General features: G+C 37.8%; 1 protein-coding gene across 7 annotated transcripts in view; it reads right to left on the reverse strand.

Annotated features, from left to right (window-relative positions):
- CTNND2 (catenin delta 2) overlaps positions 1 to 15,631 on the reverse strand; it is a 696,862-nt gene that overhangs the window by 316,371 nt on the left and 364,860 nt on the right. For all 7 annotated transcript variants that reach the window (XM_074826001.1, XM_074825966.1, XM_074825976.1 and 4 more), the window contains 2 exons: positions 6,749 to 6,783; positions 6,182 to 6,298 (listed from right to left, as the gene is read on the reverse strand). In XM_074826001.1, the coding sequence (XP_074682102.1) occupies positions 6,182 to 6,298; positions 6,749 to 6,783 (152 nt within the window). The remainder of the gene's footprint in view (positions 1 to 6,181; positions 6,299 to 6,748; positions 6,784 to 15,631) is intronic.

The following is a 15,631-nucleotide window of genomic DNA, read 5'->3' on the forward strand; positions in this document are numbered from 1 at the left end:
ACATGTACCCTCTGTGAAGTGCACTCTGAAATGGCTTTAGCCAAGAAGACAGTGTTAATTAATCTACATTGTATTTATTCCCTTACCAGTATGCTGAATTCTGCAACTAATCCTGAGCACCACGACAATAGAGTCACGGATATAAATAAAAATATATTCAGAAAATTTGGGGAAAAAAATTGTCTGAAGTACTCACAGTTTCAGGTGGGAAAAACTGCAATTCCAATATAAACCACTTACTTTTAAACTAAAATTTAAAATGTGGCATTTTAAAAATATAAGACGATTGGAAGACTGATCCAAGCCGTATTCTGATCCATGTCCACAACAACTCTGTGGCTGCAGTCTGTGCTATTGATTTAGAGAGCAAAGAAGAAGGGTTGCCACACGAAGTCTTTAAGCAAGTGAAAAATAGTGAAACGATTCCATTTCAGTTAGAAACTTAAAACACCGAAAGCTCCATAAATCTGCCCTATAATCCTTTTAAGACCAGTCTTATGCTCATTTTGTGGAGACTGAAGCAAAGGAAATAGCATGAAAGATTTAAGTATAGATACCTTAAATTAAAATTAGAGACTTCTGGATTAGGAGACATTTGAGCCTGTGGTTTAAGTTAGGAAGAAAGTGCCAATGGATTTGCTCAGTAATCTCGGCAGTCCATCTAACACTCATTTTGCTAATGCCATGACAGAGGGAGTAACCATTGTCTGTCTCCCCCGCTGCAGCCTGTAAGGATTCAGTGTAGTCTGTAAGGATTCAATAAGCTTCAGCTAATTATCTCAGAAATGGCAGTCCTCTGATGAGGCATGCTAATGACCCACAGGGATAGGGGTACAGGGGAACTAGTAGGAGGGAAAGAAATACAGGACCAATATATTCTTCTCGTTCCACATATATCTCACTCTTACACTACCCATCCGTAAAATGCAAATTTACAAACATTGGCAGAAAAAGGTAGTTTGGTCCTTAATGATTGCTCAGAGGCCGCCAGTTTCTCTGTGTCACACAGGATGGACATCTGGGGGCGTCAGGCAGTTCATCGGGACCTTTCCCACTTATCTGCAGTCCAGACTGCGACCTTATCTAGGCTTAATGACAAATGTCCTCAGCAATCACCCTTCTTCACTCAAGAGTTGTATATCTGTGTTTACTCTCCTTCTTCCCATGAAGCTTTCTACTCTTTCAATTGTTCCTACACTTAATGGGGGAAAAAAACCCAAATCAAATCAAAACAAAAAAAGGAGGTGTACTGACTAGGTAATAAAAGCAAATAATGAATCTGAAGTGGTTGTGTGATTTTGAGACAATGGTGCAGTGATGGGAAGGGGAGGAAAAAAGCATCTTGTTTCTTTCACCCTCCACCTTTCCAAGCTTTCTAATCTGAAATATTAATTTTTGGTCTCCACAATACGTACTCAGCCTCGCAAAGTATTTTTTTCACATTTTTTTCCCCAATAAATTGACCAATTCTGCCATGAAAATACCTTTCCTGAGCTACAGTCACTATTCAGTACTTCTGTGTCTTAGGTCTGTCTGAAACACTCCTAGTATTATCTTTGTCCTGAACTAAATTTCACCCCCCTGCATGTTTCCTTCCCCAGTGATTTCAGATCCTACACTTACCGTGCATTCCTGTCACTTGTCTCTAGTGTCTTACATGTGATTAGCTTGGCTCTCACATGTCTGTAAAGTTACAGTTATTTATGTCCATTTGTGCAAAAGCAGTATTTTGAGTTCCCTTTAGAAAGACATAATGGTGGAGGGAAGAAATAGTTTCAGAGAGGAGCAGCCAACTCTGCAGTCAGCTCCAGGCTGCCACACTGGGTGATACAGCGATGTACAACAGGGAAGAGGATGGATCAAGTGCCCTCACAGTGACACTGAGGGACCAGGCTGGCCCCTAGGACAGACCGTAGCTAATGGTTACTGCCACTAGCAGCAGTCAGTGCCTGCCCACCCTCAGAAACGGGGGGTATGTGTGGACCACCGTCGTTCTGCTGGTGACATCCCCACAAACACTTAGGACAGGCTGAACTCCCTTCTGACTCCACAAAAACTATGTCAGATCATGTTTGATGTAAACTGGAGTGACGCAGTGGTGACAGATATATAGCTACATAAAGAGAAGACACTGCAGTACAGGGAACTGGACCACAGAGATGCAGGTTCAGGTCTTGACTCAGCTGCAGCTTCTTGCGTAATTCTGGAAGTTGCCTTACTTTTTGTTTGTTCACTTGTAACTGGAAACACACGGTTTTTGGAAGTCAATTTATACTGAGTTGTGACAAAAGAAAGAGATGGGCAGCAGTGCAGGAGTTCACCTCAGATGCATATAATCTTGTCCCAGGGTCAGTGCAACCACAGAAAACTTGTATGAGAGCACACAGCGGTTATGAACATGCCCATATTTGATAATAATTACTTTAAAAAGCGATCACTCTGCTTGCATTTCACCAAATTAATAAAAGCTTTTTTTTTTTTTTTTAAATTAGCTGATTCAAACTCAGTAAGGATAATTAGCGAGCATCTCTATTAGCAATACAGAACCCTTCCTGTTTAAGCCCCTTTCATGTGATTTGTCCTGTTAGCCTTTTTTCATGGCTTTTATTTCCTACTAAAGGAACAGCACATGTGAAGTGATGTTTGGGATTTAGAGTATTGTAACAGCCGCCTGCTATGTGATGACTTTTTAAAACTAATTCTGAGAAAATCAGAGTGCATGAAACCAAATTGTAAAGATTCTGACTACAGACACACTAATCCTCTACAAAGGGAGACTACAGATAGATTGACTCGTTAGACTAGATGAACACCGTTCAGAAAAAGAAGCTGTGGTCACATCCCTGGGCAGGCTTTCATATGATGATTTAGAAAATCTGCATCAACTAGACTGGAACTGCCATGGCAGGCTGGAAATGCTCTCCTCAGAGTCAGCCGTGTTACTTAAAATTCAGCTATGCAGTCAAACTGCAGAAGTAAACACAACTAAAATTGTAAAGTTAAGAGCTCAAAAGTTAGGAAATGCCAGACTAAGTTGCCTTTTCTGATTCATCGCTCTTCCCCTCCTTCCTTTTCTTACAGCCAGTGCACACAATGCAAAACTATTCAGTGCTTTGTAGTTGCCTCCCTTTTTACTGCATGACCTCAGGTCTTCATTGAAAAATGTCCAGTACAAAGGAAAAAAAAAAGCACCCTGGTGGATTATTCTATGACACTCAACATTGAACTTCAAATACATCACAAATAACTATTTTTAGTATACCTGTAAAGTGAGACATTTATATAGATCTCGTTTCTTATTTGGAGACTGAAGGAACTAAGAGCAAAAGCATCTCTGAAATACAAATGCTGTGCGTGAGACACTTCAGAGTGAGTTTTAAACTTCCTTTTATATTACGCTTCATGTATCTGAGACTGTGCTTCCACAGTGTCCAGTTACAGCTGTCTGTTCTCATCACACCTGCGAACTAACTGTAAAACACCTAAAACTAAGTATCAGTAGAAGATACCTTGAATGATTTCACAACTATAACATCAGAACTTTAGGACACAAAGGAGGGATACAATCAAATTTTAAGTGTAAAGCTGAACTGTCAAATACAAGATTTTTGTTTTCATTTAGTATGTGTTTTACTAAGAAAGTATACTCATTGCTTAGTGAAGTTAGAAGCGCTCCAAATGAAATCCCCCTCTAGTATGCTCTGCAATCTGAGCCTTAGCTTTGGGGTAAATGACAGAAAATGTACAAAACAGGGCATGATAATAATTGTTTTATAATGCAGTCATAAGAAATGCAAATTATGTCGTACAGACAGCCTTGACTTTGGTACTTTTGACTCTGCAAACACAGTAACTCTTTAACTGTCTGATGTGTTTGTCATATATTACTCTAAATTGAAAGAAGACCCCCAAACCAAAAAGAAAATCCAGTACATGACATCCTAATTTCATTTATGAGTGATTATCAGAGCTGCAACTGTTAGCTTTGGCATATATATCTGATTTTTAATTAAAACAACAAATGGCAAATAGCAATCTAGTTTCATTACGAGGTGGGTCTGGAGCAGAGGAGTATGGGGCACTGTGACATAAGGCTTCACAAATATTTCCTGACAATGAGGAAGACCAAGCTTGCAGCAATATGGGGAAGCCTGCTCCCTTGTGAGCGTATGCACTGGCCTGTTCTCTCCAAACCTGTTTCTTAGGGACAGCTATTGTTCTGCCCATAACTCTACAGTGATTTCCTTTCTCAAATGTCATTCTCATCACCCCATTGTTCCCCCTCTTTGCTCCTAACTCCTGATCCCATTAACAAACCATCCCACCAAGCAAATTCAGCTTTCAACTTTCTGCCTGGACCTCTTGCTTCCACAAATCTCAGTTCCTCCCCTGATGGTCCCCCACACAATCCATCTCTGTTGCTCCTCCTCTCCATCACTGTTTTCCATTTCCCCACGTTCCTTATTCTCCTTTCCATCTACCTATATTCCTAGCTGTGTCTTAACTTTTTGTGATATTCCCCAGAAATTTGCTTTAGTACTAGTTTTGTTCACATACCCAGACTTCTCTCCATCTACTGTCTTCATTTTTCCCTAACATTTTTTCTTAGTTTCCACCTCTTCAACGAGTTTCTGCAAGTTTGCCATCCAAGCTAGGCCCTCCCTGCCCCCAATCTCCTCTATTGCCATCTACCCAGTTTCATTTTTCTATTGAATCACATTTTGAAGGTAATCCTTATGCTAGTCATTTAATCTGTTTCTCCTCACCCCCAAATGAAGAAAAAAACAGGGCAAATTATAAGGACTTACATTGTTCCATCACATTTTCCCGATTTTGTTCAGACCAGGTAGCAACTTCACAGATTTTAATCACATAGATTACGTTCACAAATCTTGTGCATATGAAAATTAAGAAATTTTTACTGTCCCAGGATTGTCAGCTGTGAATTTTACTGCAAATCGTGTTTGAAAATAATGAAAAATGTCCTGACAAAATTCTGCATTCAATTTGCAATGCCTTCCTTTCATCACCTGATGACCAAATTTCAGGTGATGACTTGTCACTGCTAGAGATGCTTTGCAGAAGGCGGTTGTCACATTTCATTAGCCTTTCCAGATGAAGGGGAGATCATCCCCTTTGGTTTCAACACAGCTGAATCTGGGCAGCCACCTTGAAAGACATGATTCAGTCAGAGGGTACTGGGCAGCGGGGAACTGAAAAAGACAAAAATGTCTCAACTGAGCAGTCGGAAGAAGACGTAGAGGAATACTAGAGAAAGTAGCTGCAACAGGAGCAAAGTGGAAGTGGGTATACATTTGTGGCAGATCGGAACAGAATATCAAATAGGAGACTGAGGAAAAGGAAAGGAAAATAGGGAATTAACCTGCTTTTTCAATATCTAGTGTTACATCTGATAACAGACCTGTTAACCTGTTGGAAAACTTTGTCTCAGTGTGTATGACTCATGAGCACAAGCTTTTGTAGACATCTGCTCTACAAATACATTGAGTGGCATGTCCCTCATCTGCTGTTTAGCCTTGACTCACTTCCCCAGTGGCTGGTTCTAGCAGAGGATCTATCCACTCACTGCACAATTCTGCAAACGGAATGGCTGCTAAATGACCAGCGAGCCAACCTTTGAAGAAAGACATCAGCTTTCTTGCTACAGTTGCCAATCTCTGCATTATCTTTAAAGATGTAACCTAACTATTTCTATCTGTGAATCCATTTGAAAATTTTAGTCTTAAGGACTACTGGCAACCTGGCCAAGTGGTTATAAAGAGACATAAGAATTACTCACAGCCCCCCACTACGTTTCACTTTATTGCTTTCACATACTGAAAAACTGCTGTCTAAAAGTTACTTTTGTAGTGGTGATGCTGAAGTCTTGTGACGTGACCTTATAGTACAACAATACTGCAATTACAAAATATTTTCCTTAAAATTTCCACATTGGGTTTTCTTTCCCCCCAAACTAGCAGTGAGATTCTCTCCAGCACAAACAAAACCAAAAATTAATTTGCAAAGGCAAGGCGGCAATTTGCCTGCTTGCAACCACACTGTCTTCTGCCAATGTCAGAAAATAATCAAGAAAAAAAACTGTAAGATATGCATTCAGTTTTAAAGCATGAAATGTTACAAGTATGTCTGGGTTCTAGAAAACACATTTCCAGCAACTTACTTTCACTGGCTGAATAGTCCTGTGGATCGAGTATCCCTGATTCCTGCAGTGATCTAATACAGGAGTCCACCAGCTCCAGACCAGTGGTGAGCTCATCTTCTATATCCTTCTGACCATCTGTAATAAAATTAATAACATAAAAATGTAAAAGAAATGCAAAAGGTAAAACCAGTTACAAGACAAAAGGTAAAACCAGCTGCAAGTGACTAAGCATTCACAGCTGATGGAAGAATGGAGAACACGTCAAGATCACATATTCAGAGGAGGCTGGCCGTATTGAAAATAAAAGCAAAATGAGAAAGTTCAAGTCTAATCTTAAAAAAAGTTAGAGACATGTTTAGCAATGCCCCCTCTCAAAACTCTATGTTAGTCTTGGTGCTCTTTTTGTCAACCCTAACAAATTTTGCCAAAATTTGCCAGTTTTTAAGTAGGGTTTTCACACACTTGCAATGAAAAAAAAAAAAAAAAAGCAGAAATAAATGTTGTTTTCCCCTCCATCTTCTTTAGGAAATATGATCATGCTGGGAGAGAATATATGTAATACATATATGTAGATAAGTACATTACCTTGTGTTTGCCAGTGAAACTGCTCTTCTGTTGAACTGAAAAGAGAAAAACCAAAGTGTTAATTTTTTATGAAATGATTCAGTAGTCTGCCATCAATATTCAGATCTAAATCTACTCTGAAGGAACTGATTTAAGAATAAAGGAACTGACTTAAGAATAAAAAACATACTTAAAATATATCAAGTATTATTTTACATATTTTCAAAATGAATGACTTGCACAGTATTCATTCAGCACGAGGGAAGCATCTTCATTTCTTAATTCAGTAATTTAAAACATATATGCCCTCTTAAACTTGATATACAAATTACACTATTTCAAAGCAAAAACATTTAACATTTTGCAGCTACTTTGCATCTTTCTATTTGTCTGATTTTCTATTTTTATAGAGAAAGTCATAAAATGCTTTCTCAAGTGAACAGTTACATGTGATTTCTAAAAGAAATTATGACTATGATTCCTGGTTCTACTGATCATTATGTGCATTTTTATATTATTTAAATGCGGAGCTAAGTTAATTCAATTGGACTACACAAGAGAGTAAATTTAGATGTGTTTGTGCTTCTATGTACAAGCACTTAAGCAATGGAAGGTCTTACTTTTAAAATAATGAGCATGCACACTAGAGGATCAGTTAGGTAGAGTTTTTTCTATAAAATGAACGATATATTCAAATGAATAATAAAATGAATGATATATTCAATTAGGCAATGAGTACACTTTCCTCCAAGGCATGATCTGTTTATGCTTCAATATAGGTCTTTCTCACATGCTGAGAATACAAAAAGGATTGAAGTTACTCAGTAATAATCATTCTTTTGATAACGGTGAACATAGTCATGATTAAAACATTCTTCTGTATATTTTTACAAGATATTTATAGGGGAGAATAAAATAATCTGTTGCATCCATCGGTAAAAAAAACAAAGAGAAATTATTTTAACTTTTCAAACTGTAAATTTCTTTCTTTCTGATGTTGAGAATAAATGCTCTTTTTAATGAGTAAATGGGTTTAAAATCTTGAATTGTCTTCCCTTTTCCCAATGGATGCTGGATCTATTATGAATATGTGATTATAGCTCCTAGTATCTATGTTCTGAACAAGAATAATGTAAATGAAATTAAATGGTTCTTTTTGGAGGTCTCTTTTTACAGAAAAAGTACTTGGGTTGAATATTTATCAGATTTGATAGTGTTAAAAAAAGGATAATTGCCTAATTTACATATAAATAGTTTTAAAATGACATCTTTCAATTTCTAGCTGGCATCAAAAGTGTTAACCTAACAAATTCAAATCTATACATCATCATCAATTTCTGAATATCTACCATCTGTGGTTTATATTGACTCACTGTAGTGAGAGTTCATAGATTAAGAAGCCACCCCTTCGATGAGACACTCAACTAAAATGCTTGTATTCAAGTCCACTGAAGTTAATAATATTGAAGATAAACATAGCCAGAGTCCTCTGGCAAATAATAATGGCAAAGTGCTAAACTGGAAGAAATTAATTTAACTTAAATTACCTTTTCAAATGGAGCCCTAGTGGGTGGTGACTAGGGACAGTGGCTCTTTTCGAAATATTACTTTTTCCAATTTGAAATTCCTTTTGCCTGATTTTCAAAATCAATAAACAACCACAGCTTCAGCTGACACACTGGGACCTGAGAGTGATCTTCCTTTCTGGAATTCACATCATCCCTAATAAGCAATATATTACTTTCCATTATACATTCCCTCTTTCAGTATCCAGATTTCTATGTGATAGATACCACCTCAAAAGAGAAAAAAATGTAGTATCTCAGGTGGCATTCTTGCTGGCAGAATGAATTACTAAATGTTGCTGGCAAGAACACACTGATGTAAAAGACTGTGCCACCTCATCCAAATCAGTGAGAAAAGAAAATCAAGTCTGTGCATAAAGAGTGAATTATCATTTCCAGGAATTCCATCTTGGCCCTTTTGAAGCAGTAAATTTGTATAAAAAGTAGAAGTTTGTTACTGGCATAGTACCGATAGTATTAAATGAATCACTAGTGGCTGATTAGTAGTGATCCCTAATATCACTAGTCTGACTTCCATAGAAACATTTTCATGTATTCACCTTAAGAAATCTTAGATGGGAAGGTCTAAAAAATGACTGCAATAAATTTTGACTATATTTTGGCTTTTGCAGTTTTAGTCAGGCTTTTCCTCACAACTACTGTAATGGTCTTTTAATAAATACTGTAACTTTCATAGCCAAGGTGGCAGATTCACCACCAAAATTTTTATCCTAACGCTACCTTCTTATTCAACATATGGAATATGGAACAGGCTGACCAGGAAAGTGGTTGAGTCACCATCCTTGGAGGTATTTAAAAGACATGTAGACATGCTGCTTAGGGACATGGTTTAGCAGTGGACTTGGCAGTGTTTAGGTTTGCGGTTCCACTCGATGATCTTAAGGGTCTTTTCCAACCTAAATGATTCTATGATTCCGTATTAAAAGTGTATTTGCTCCTACAAGGATATCAATATATTCTGGTATGAAAAGAGTGCTGTTTTCCCTAGTTAAATTAATGCTCTTTAGCTTTTATATCGTCCAATATAGTTGCACATTACAGTTGCCATTTCTTGATTACAAACTGATGCCTCAGTCTTGCAGACATCACACAAACACAGACAAACACAGGGTTTCCCTAGAAAAAATCTTATTAGAATTTGACATAGATTAAATTTAGATCTTAAATCTTAACCCTTTTTTTTAGAAATGAGCTTTTCCTGCTTTTGGCCTGAAAAGGATTCTTGACTGAAGCAACCTGATGTGTCTGTTCAGTGAGCCTTTAGTCTGTCACACAACTGTGCCATATCTCCTTGAGTGAATGAAAGTGTTTTGTGAGGGGTTTTTTTGTTTGTTTTTTTTTTTTGTTTGTTTGTTTGTTTGGTTGGTTGGGTTTTTTATGCTTTTCTTTTAGGTGTTTTCTAGCTTCACAAGAGATCAGTACAACTGACTATATACTCACATCAAATATATGAAAAGACAAAAAAAACCCAAACACAGAAGTATTCCCCCTAATAAGTTTTTCAGCATGTTCAGCAAAATAAAGCTTTCTGCTTTAAAGTTTTTCCAAAGAAAAGGTTTAAAGTTCATTATCAACCACTTTTCTCCATATTCCTATGCCTCATTATATAAGTTAGCAAACTCTACCAACTTTGACTGAGGAAGCTGAGCAATAAAATACTTTATTGAGAAGTTCTGAACTATAGAAACCTATACCAAACTTAAGAGTTTGAGAAGGGATGAGGGAGATTTTAACCAGAATTATATTAATATTGTATTAGAAAATAGTAGCATTAAATACTAATGAGCTGAGAACTCAGGCAAGTGCAATTATTACCTCCCTTAACCTAAAACCAGAGAATATGATTTATTTGTTGTATTCTTCTCTCATTATTAGTAGTCATTGCATCCTGTATCTACTTCAAATGTTCTAGTACAGATAAGATGACCGGTCTACTTAATTCTATTTGCGTGATATAAAGAGTCTGGTGTCACCATTCAATTATACAAAACTTTTGATTCTTCTATGCTTATATTGTCTTTGGAAAATAGGATTTATTGAAGGAAAATCCCAGGGAAGCAGAATAACTTCAGAATGAGAAGATAATGCTAAAAAACAAAGAAACAAACAAGCCCAATGCAACAAAAAAATAATACTGTCATATGTTTAGTTCTGGATGTTCATCTTGGAGCTAATGAACCTATCTTCTGGAAGGATACACTACACTGTGCCTAAAACTTTACCTTTAATAACCACCTATGCAAGGACATATATCAGTAAAAGTTATTTTACCTCCCTAGGCAAGAATGAGCAAAGTAAATATCCACAGAGGGGTCATCTTGATTCCAGCTGAACTCAACATGTTCCCAATTCTGCAAGCATGTAATAAAAGCAGCAATGTAGCAAGAAATCTTCTATGTGTGACCCTGCATGCTAGGAGGACGAAAGACAAATGAGCATAGCACGCTGCAGGGAGCTCGTTTTGGGGAACCTCACATGAATAGAGCACTCGGGGAGCTCTACCTGTCTCTGCACAGCGTGGAAAGATCAGAAGCACAAAGCATTGCAAAAATGCAGAATTTCTATGGCCAACAAAGGATGCCTGACTATTACCAGCAATCTGTTTACACCAAGATTATCCCTGTTCAGGCACGCATAGAAAAATCCCAGTCTGAGATACAGTATGTCTATAAACAAGCAACAAATTGAGCCTTTGGGAGCTTCATTGTTTTCTCCTGTATCTCAAGTAAAGCTAAACAAGAAGTGGGTGTCCTCTTCAGGACGGACTTGACAGGAACCCAACATGACAAGACGTGCTCTGTGGAGGCAACAGTACTGCTCCACAACAGCCAGCACCAGCAGAACAAGGTGAGCGATGTATCACCATCAAACACCTCTCTCCACAATTTATGGGAGTCAAAAGCAATTTTGGTGGCACACAAGTGAATGCTCAAAGTGACACCAAAATACTGCTTTCCTGGAGCACGCTTGTGAGCCACATTTCTATAAAAGTAACCAGAACCCTCATGGGAGGTAACCCAGAGGTGGGAAAGGCTGTTGAGCACTTTGGTGGAAGAAAAACTGCTTGAGACATCCTCAGACAGCTTTGCCATAGGGCCTGTACAAACACCCAAGGATTCACTTTCAAAACAGGTGCTGGGGAACAGCAAGGGCACCTTGGACTCAGCTAAACACCTAGAAGTTGAGAGTGTGCCTGTGGCCCTGACAGCAGGGCCAACAGTGGGGCAAAGGCAACTTGCATCAAACCCCCAGCCTAAAACATTTTGTACACTACCCGGCCACAGCAGTACTTGCACAGCAGAATCACTTGGGTTTAGTTTTAGACATTACATGGCTTAATATGAGACCTGACTCCCTTCAGATGAATGCCTCTCGATAGCTTCTGAACCATCCAGTGCAAGAAGGAGGTTCACTGCCCTGTACACACTTCTCCTACTATAGTATTTATTATGCAGCCTGTGGAAATTAATTTTTCTTATGCTGTGCACCAATATATATCAGTGCACATGCACATTAGGCCATATGATTTCGTTATTCAAGACCTGTGTCTCACTGCTCCTATGAAGAATACTGTAGCAAAAAACCTCAGTTCTTGCTTGAAGGGATGTAGGTCTTCTTTCATTCACTCCTTCTGGCACACCCCTTGATTTATCATGGAGCCTGCATACAGGCTGCCAGGGCAAACTCATGCTTTTGCATTCCTTTAATTATCCAAGAAATGTTTGTGTGAAGTCATTCAGTTTACAGTTGACACTCATTTTTGGAGAAAGTGCTATAGCTATCTGCTACACAAAAATATTTATTTTTATTGTTTTCTAAAACAATTCATGAAATCATATCTAACACTACTATAGAACAGCTATGAAAGGATTTTTACAGGGAGTTGTATCAGCACATGATCTTTTCAATTATTTCTGCAGTGGAGCGACACAAACATCGCTGTATATAATTACAGGCAGAAACTGTCTCACTGATTTTTAAATTGCTATTCTGGTTGTGGAAGGTGGAAGAAAAAAGATTCAGAAGCATTTCACAAAAAGCAAGGAGGTTGAGGAACTAATATTCCATCTAAAGCAAAGGAGAAGCAGATTTTAAATCAGCAGTACACTTCAGGTTATCTGTAAAATAGTAAACAACCTTTACCATCAACTATCTGGGGGAAAAAAAAAAGACCTAAGAAAAACTTTTACATTAAATAATTCCATGAAAAAGTACCAACCCCTCAAGAAATTACCACAGAGAAGATCAACTCTCAAGTGCAATTTTTTTTTGTTGCCCACATTAAATTTATGTCAAAATCTCTGACTTCAGTAGTCACTTCTATAGATATGACACAGAAATCTCTCTCAAATATTTAATCGCACTCTATTAGTCAGCTGTGGTATCAACTTGGCTACTGTATCAAGAAGTCCTTTTGATGTTCCCTCAAACCTAATCCAATCTCCTACAACAATCCTGGAAATGTAAAACAGCACAACAAACCAAAATAAAGAAACAACAAACAACACACACTCCCACCCCCACCCCCCACCCCACCCCCCCTTGCCAAATCTACATATATTTTACTGTTGGCTGCTCTTTTGTACCCTGTGAATTTCAAACTGACGTTTAAAATTATTACAAAGTTCTTAGCTGTAGATGCCAGAAAACCATTCAGGTGGTTAACTCCCACCTTTATTAGAAAAGCCTTGCTACAAGTTCCTACAGGGAAAGAGAATTCTTTATTTTTTTTTTCCCAGACAAATTATTGTTATTCCCTAGGTTTTACAAAATCAATAGCAGAACTTTGTGGCTGTGCTATAAATGTTTTGTACTTCTTTCCAATGATGCAGGGAAAAATTCACAGCCAAATTTTCAAAAAGGTCCTAAAATCAATGCTTTCCTCTGTATTTAATACCTGCAGAAGTTTGCAGACATCATTTTCCTTTAAAAGCAACTTTTAAACTGCTCCAGTCCTATTTATATCCAAATTTTCTGTACTGATTGTGCTTAATAACTGTTCTATTTCTTCTTATTTAAATGTGATTTAAAGTTCATTGTGCTACACTGCTAAGAGCACTATTTAAGTACAGAGCATGCACAAAAAGCCAGCAGCAATCTTGTATTCCACACAGTGTGCTGCTTAGGTGCTTGCAAAGTCAGCAGCAAAGCCTGTTATTTAATGGGGAAAGCATAATACAGTCTGTTTCCCTGTAGTTTCTGACCATCACTCCTGAAATGGTCAACAAGAGTAGCAATTATAGCAATTTTTTTTGGACTGAATTCATTTCACACATACTAACCCCCCAAAAACATTTACTGAAGTTTTGATTGAACTTAGCCACCTAGAAACAAAACACTTGCTACTTAACTTGCAATACCAGCCAGTTTCCTTTAGTTTCAGTTCTGCAGATAGTTACTGGTGTGACAGTGAAGACAGAGAATCCTTTCACAGCGGGAGCCTGCAAAGCTCTACTATTCCAAGGAAAAGAATTTGCAGGACAACACATGTGAATACTTGATATATTTTATTTAACTTTAAACTTGGAAGCAATGACAGCATTAGGGAAACAAGTATAATTGCCTGATTCTCACTCTTCCCTTGGTGTCTGTTTCTGACCCCTACGTATCACAGACAGGATACTGGGCTAGATAGACCCTAACTCTGAGTGAATACAAACATTCTCTTATTCTTATTTAGAGAAGCAAAAATAAAATAAATAACTTCATTTTGTAATTTCCCTGTGTTAATTAATTAAGAACAGGGATGATGGTTTACAAAAAGAAGGAATTCTGCTAAGGTGATAATGTTAGCTCTTGTTTGCTTCAAACCTATTTTCATTTGAGAAAGGAGCTCACTTCCAAAACTGAACTACCTCAACAGGAGCACGTTAATAGAATAGAATAGAATAGAATAGAATAGAATAGAATAGAAATAGACTATTTCAATTGGAAGGGACCTGCAACAATCATCTAGTCCAACTTCCTGACCAATTCAGGGCTGACTAAAAGTTAAAATGTGTTGTTAAGGTCATTGTCCAAACACCTCTTAAACACCAACAGACTCAGGGCACCAACCAACTCTCTAGGAAGCCTGTTCCAGTGTTTGACTACCCTTTCCGTAAAGAAATGCTTCCTAACATCCAGCCTAAACCTCCCCTGTGCATTTCTGAACCATTCCCAGGTGTGCTATCACTGGATGCCAGGGAGAAGAGATCAGCACCTCCCGCTCCACTTCCCCTCCTCACAAAGCTGTAGAGGACAATGAGGTCACCCCTCACCCTGCTTTAAATTTTAAATTTTGCATTTCTCCACAGCATAACAGTTTAGATGGTAGTGTACTATCATATTTCTTCAGCTCCAGTGGTGATATTTGGATATGATCCAAACCAAACAAGCATCTAAAATAATATTTGGAAGGAACTTAAGTGCTCAAGAAATAAATCAGAAATTGCAAATTAGAGAAATGCATTAATGGAGAGGTAGAATCATCTCTGCCCTGACACAGCTGAGCAGTTTGGTGCCTAAATCACAACACAGCCTATCAGTACCCATAAAACTGTATTCTTCAAGCATGCCTTACAGACAGCATTGCACAGAAAATATGCTAGTAGTTTTCATGCTTTAAAGAAAACAACATAACACCCTGAAAGATAAAATTAGGTCTATTTTTTTCTTTCCCTCCTCCCTCTTACCCCAACAGTGCAGTTATTAAAGCACTTGTGCACAATGTGATAGAACTAGATATAATCCTGTTTGATTCACTTGTGAGAAATCAAAGCAATATCTAAGTTGAGTGTAACCATCAGGCTATTTCCTATCTTTCCTATGAAACCTCAATCCTGTATAGAAAACTACACAGTATTTTAGTTAAGGAACTCCATTATAAAAGATGCCACCACAGCGACCTTCTCTTTGCACCAAGTTTTTAAAGATGGCTTCAGAGAAAGGGTGCAAGATAGTAATACCCACAAGAGGAAAGACAGGTTCCCAGTGGAGCAGAAAAAGGTACTGAAGATCCAGATGTGAGACTGAATTTCATGTAAGGTACCTTAGACACCCTGCCTAACATTTTGACATTGTATAAGAAATACTCAGTGAATTGAGATTGATTCTGTTCTGAGGCACATAGTTCCCTATGCATTGTATGAGCACTACAGGAATTCAACCCAAACCATGGATGCACAGTCACCTAAAAATAAGCATTACAACACACTTTTTCAGTACCTTTTTGGTTCTGGTCTTTGGTACGAGAACATTATTTCTAAAGAAACATGGTGCAATATAAATAAAATTTCTTTAAGGAAACCCACTTCTGTACATGAAGATACTGCAATAT

The sequence above is a fragment of the Strix aluco genome, chromosome 1 (genome assembly GCF_031877795.1).
Source record: "Strix aluco isolate bStrAlu1 chromosome 1, bStrAlu1.hap1, whole genome shotgun sequence".
NCBI classification, from domain to species: domain Eukaryota; kingdom Metazoa; phylum Chordata; class Aves; order Strigiformes; family Strigidae; genus Strix; species Strix aluco.